The sequence below is a fragment of the Rhincodon typus genome, unplaced genomic scaffold, assembly GCF_021869965.1.
Source record: "Rhincodon typus isolate 14 unplaced genomic scaffold, sRhiTyp1.1 hic_rhity00005039, whole genome shotgun sequence".
Taxonomy (NCBI): Eukaryota; Metazoa; Chordata; class Chondrichthyes; order Orectolobiformes; family Rhincodontidae; genus Rhincodon; species Rhincodon typus.
This window is the reverse complement of record NW_025970677.1, coordinates 5258-9304: the sequence shown is the minus strand read 5'-3', so window position 1 is coordinate 9304 and position 4047 is coordinate 5258. Positions and strand designations below refer to the sequence as shown.

Genomic DNA, 4047 nt, shown 5'->3' with positions numbered 1-4047 from the left:
ACACACACACACAGACTCACACACACATTCACATACTCTCTCACACATACACACACACTGACACACACACACATTCACATACTCTCTCACACACACACTGACTCACACACACATTCACATACTCTCTCACACTCTCTCACACACACACACAGACTCACACACACACAAACTCACACACACTGACACACACATATACATTCTCACACACATATACACTTTCACTCACAGACACAGACATGCACACATACACACACACACACATACATACATACGCATGCACACAGACACACACACACACATAGACATACACACACACATGTACACAGACACACACACACACTCACACGTATACACACACACAGTCATAGATATATACACACATACACACTGACACACACACACAGACACACACACACTCTCATACAGTCACACACTCACACAGTCACACACACACACACACTCACTCACTCATTCACTCACACACTCTCACTCACACACACACTCACACAGAAACATACACTCACACAATCTCACATACACACTCACACTCATAGAACATGGAACATTACAGCGCAGTACAGGCCCTTCGGCCCTCGATGTTGCGCCGACCTGTGAAACCAATCTGAAGCCCATCTAACCTACACTATTCCATTATCATCCATATGTTTATCCAATGACCATTTAAATGCCCTTAAAGTTGGCGAGTCTACTATTTTTGCAGGCAGGGCATTCCACGCCTTTACTACTCTCTGAGTAAAGAACCTACCTCTGACATCTGTCCTATATCTATCACCCCTCAATTTAAAGCCATGTCCCCTCGTGCTAGCCATCTCTCTCATACACACTCACACACTCATACTCACATTCACACACACACACACTCACACGCTCACTCTCAAACAGACACACACACGTAAACACACATACACATACACGCACAGGCGCACACATACTCTCAGACACACACAGAAACACACACGCACACAGAAAGGCACACACACACACACAGAGACACAGATACACACACACACTCTCTCTCTCTCACACATTCTCACACACACACTCACACACAGAGACACACACACACTCTCTCTCACACACTCTCATAGACACACATACACACACACTCTCACATACACACACACACACACAGACTCACACACAGACACGCGCGCACAGATACACATACACACAGACACACACTCTCTCTCTCTCACACACACACACTCTCTCAGACACACACACTCTCTCTCACATTCTCACATACACACACTCTCTCTCTTAGACACACACAAACACTCTCACACACACACACACTCTCTCACATACACACACTCTCTCTCTCAGACACACACACACACTCTCTCACACTCTCACACACACACACACACTCTCACATTCTCACACACACACACTCTCTCTCTCAGATACACACACACACTGTCACACACAAACACACACACACACTCTCTGACACACATACACACACACAGACACACATACACACACAGACACACTCATGCACACACAGACACAGACACACACACACAGGCACACAATGAGACCGCCGCTGATCCTTTTCCTCAGCACTCTCTGCCTGCCCTGTCCCCTTGTGCCCAAAATCTGTTCACTCTCAGTTTTGAAAGTACTGAATGGCTGAATCTCCCCGACTCTGTGAGGGACAGAATTCCTGAGATTCACTACTCTCGGAGTGAGGAAAATATTTCTCCTCATCTCAGATAAAAAAACACCGCTCTGGTCACGCTGAGACTGTGGTCTCCCAGCCCTTGGCTCTGGACTGTCTCCGTGGAAACATTCTCTGAGTTACCAGGCTCAGGGAATTTTGTCCATTACAGACTGAGGGGTAGGCAGCTCAATGCATCAACATTGGTCTCTTCACCCAGTTACTCCCAGGCAGACAGCTGCTCACAGTTAAACTCCTGGGAACACAGAAGTGTTAAACAGACATCTTCATCCGGAGATTCACACCAGCATGTAATTGTGGATTAGTCTTGTGGAGTTTCTCCGGAGGCCCAGACTCCAATTCCAGTGCCTTCTCTACAGGAAACAAGGTGATGCCAAGCCAAACGTCAGGACCCAGGTCAAAGGGCACATTCGACTCAAAGTTGAGGCCTACTTTCTGGTCAGTGGTAAGGCCTACATTTCAGTCAATAGTGAGGCCTGCAGACCAATTAACAGTGAAGCCTACAGTCTAGTCAATGGCGAGGCCTACATCTCAGTGAATGGTGAGACCTGTAGCTTAGTTAATGGTGAGGCCTGTAGCCTAGTTAATGGTGAGGCCTGTAGCTTAGTTAATGGTGAGGCCTGTAGCTTAGTTAATGGCGAGGCCTACATTCTAGGTAATGGTAAGGCCCACAGTCTTATTAATCGTGAAGCCTACTTTCTGGTCAATGGTGAGGCCTACAATCTCGGTAATGGTGATGCCGGTAGCTTAGTTAATGGCGAGGTCTACATTCCAGTCTGTGGTGATTGAGCCTAAATCTGAGTGAACGGTGAGATGTCTACCTTCGTGGATTTCCCCCGATACTCTGAAGATTGGCAGGCTAGGTGGATTGGCCACGCCAAATTGTCCATAGTGTCTATGGACGAGCAGGCTGGTTATGTTAACTATGTTAAAAGGATTGGGTGGGGGGGGCCTGTGTTTGGGTGGGACGCTATTCGGAGGGGTCAGTGCAGACTCAATGGGCCAAACAGCCTTGGACGATTCTATGAATCTATGTCACGATAGCAGGAATAGTCTAGTCAAATGTTGAGGCCTACATTCTCGTGAATAGTAAGATATATTTTTTTTAGTAATGGTGGCAGGTATAGTTGGTGTTGATGGTGAGGCCTACATTTTAGTTCGAGTGAGGTCTACCTTTTGTTGAAAATACGTGAAAAACAAAGACTTATTAATCAAGCTCACTTCCTGTTTTCTTCAACCCTATTCCCCAACCACCCACCCCCCTCCTCAGCATTTCTGGTTATTAATTACCGATGCAAAACTCGAAGGTGCACCTTGACATGAATGAACCACGCTCAGAAATCCCCATGAAATCCAAAACGCCACTCCTGCTACTCTCAGTCTCACCCTGGCCTGTTTCTGTCCCTCTCCGCTGCAGGTTACACACCGTTACACGTCTCGGTGATCAGCTACCAAAAGGAAATCGTCGAATTTCTCCTGGACCAGGGCGCTGACGTCGACGCTGTGGTAAGCCCGGTGGGAACTGCCCCCTCCCCACATCCCACAACCCCCCCCAAATCCCCCCTGGTCTTCGTGGCTTTGCGTTCCTGGTCACGGTGGCCAAGGCAATTGGTCCAAGGCTGGCAAAGGTCAAAGGGCATTGCCCAAGAGACAGTGCAAATGGGACACAACTGGCACCTTGTTGAATTACTGCCCCGTCCCTAGCTGTCCCTGGAGAATCTTTGAACCACCGAGGCTCTCTTGGTGCAGGCTCACCCCCACAGCAAGGTTCATCCAGGGGCAATTGGGGGGTATTCCATCACACTCCTGCCTTGTCGATGGTGGGACAGGCTTTGGGGGGAGTCAGGAGGGGAGTTACTCGCTGCAGGATTCCCAGCCTCTGACCTGCTCTTGTAGCCGCTGTGTTAATGTGGTGAGTCCAGTTGAGTTTCTGGTCAATGGTAACCCCCAGGATGTTGATAGTGGGGGATTCAGTGATGGGAACACCATTGAATGTCAAGGGGGGCAGTGGTTAGATTGTCTCTTATGGGTGATGGTCATAGACCGGCATTTGTGTGGCACGAGTGTTACTTGCCAGATACCAGACCTCAAGGGTGAGTTTAATGGAATCTCTCGTGCCCTCAAAGAAATGCTTTCCTGAAAATGTGGGTGTTCTGCTTTTTTGCAGGATATTAAGAGCGGGAAGACACCCCTGGTTCATGCAGTCGAGAATAATTACATGGACATGGTCAGGCTTCTCCTGCAGGTAAAAGGTTAACACAGACTGGGGCAGTGCAGCACTCCCTCAGCACTGACCCTCCGACAGTGCGGCGCTCCCTCAGCGCTGACCCTCCGACAGTGCG

At 48.7% G+C, this 4047-nt stretch overlaps 1 protein-coding gene across 1 annotated transcript in view; it reads left to right on the top strand.

Annotated features, from left to right (window-relative positions):
- bcl3 (BCL3 transcription coactivator) overlaps window positions 1-4047 on the top strand; it is a gene marked incomplete at its 5' end in the record, with an annotated part of 10938 nt that overhangs the window by 1989 nt on the left and 4902 nt on the right. The window contains 2 exons of the mRNA XM_048593990.1: window positions 3123-3211; window positions 3873-3950. Of these exons, the coding sequence (XP_048449947.1) occupies window positions 3123-3211; window positions 3873-3950 (167 nt within the window). The remainder of the gene's footprint in view (window positions 1-3122; window positions 3212-3872; window positions 3951-4047) is intronic.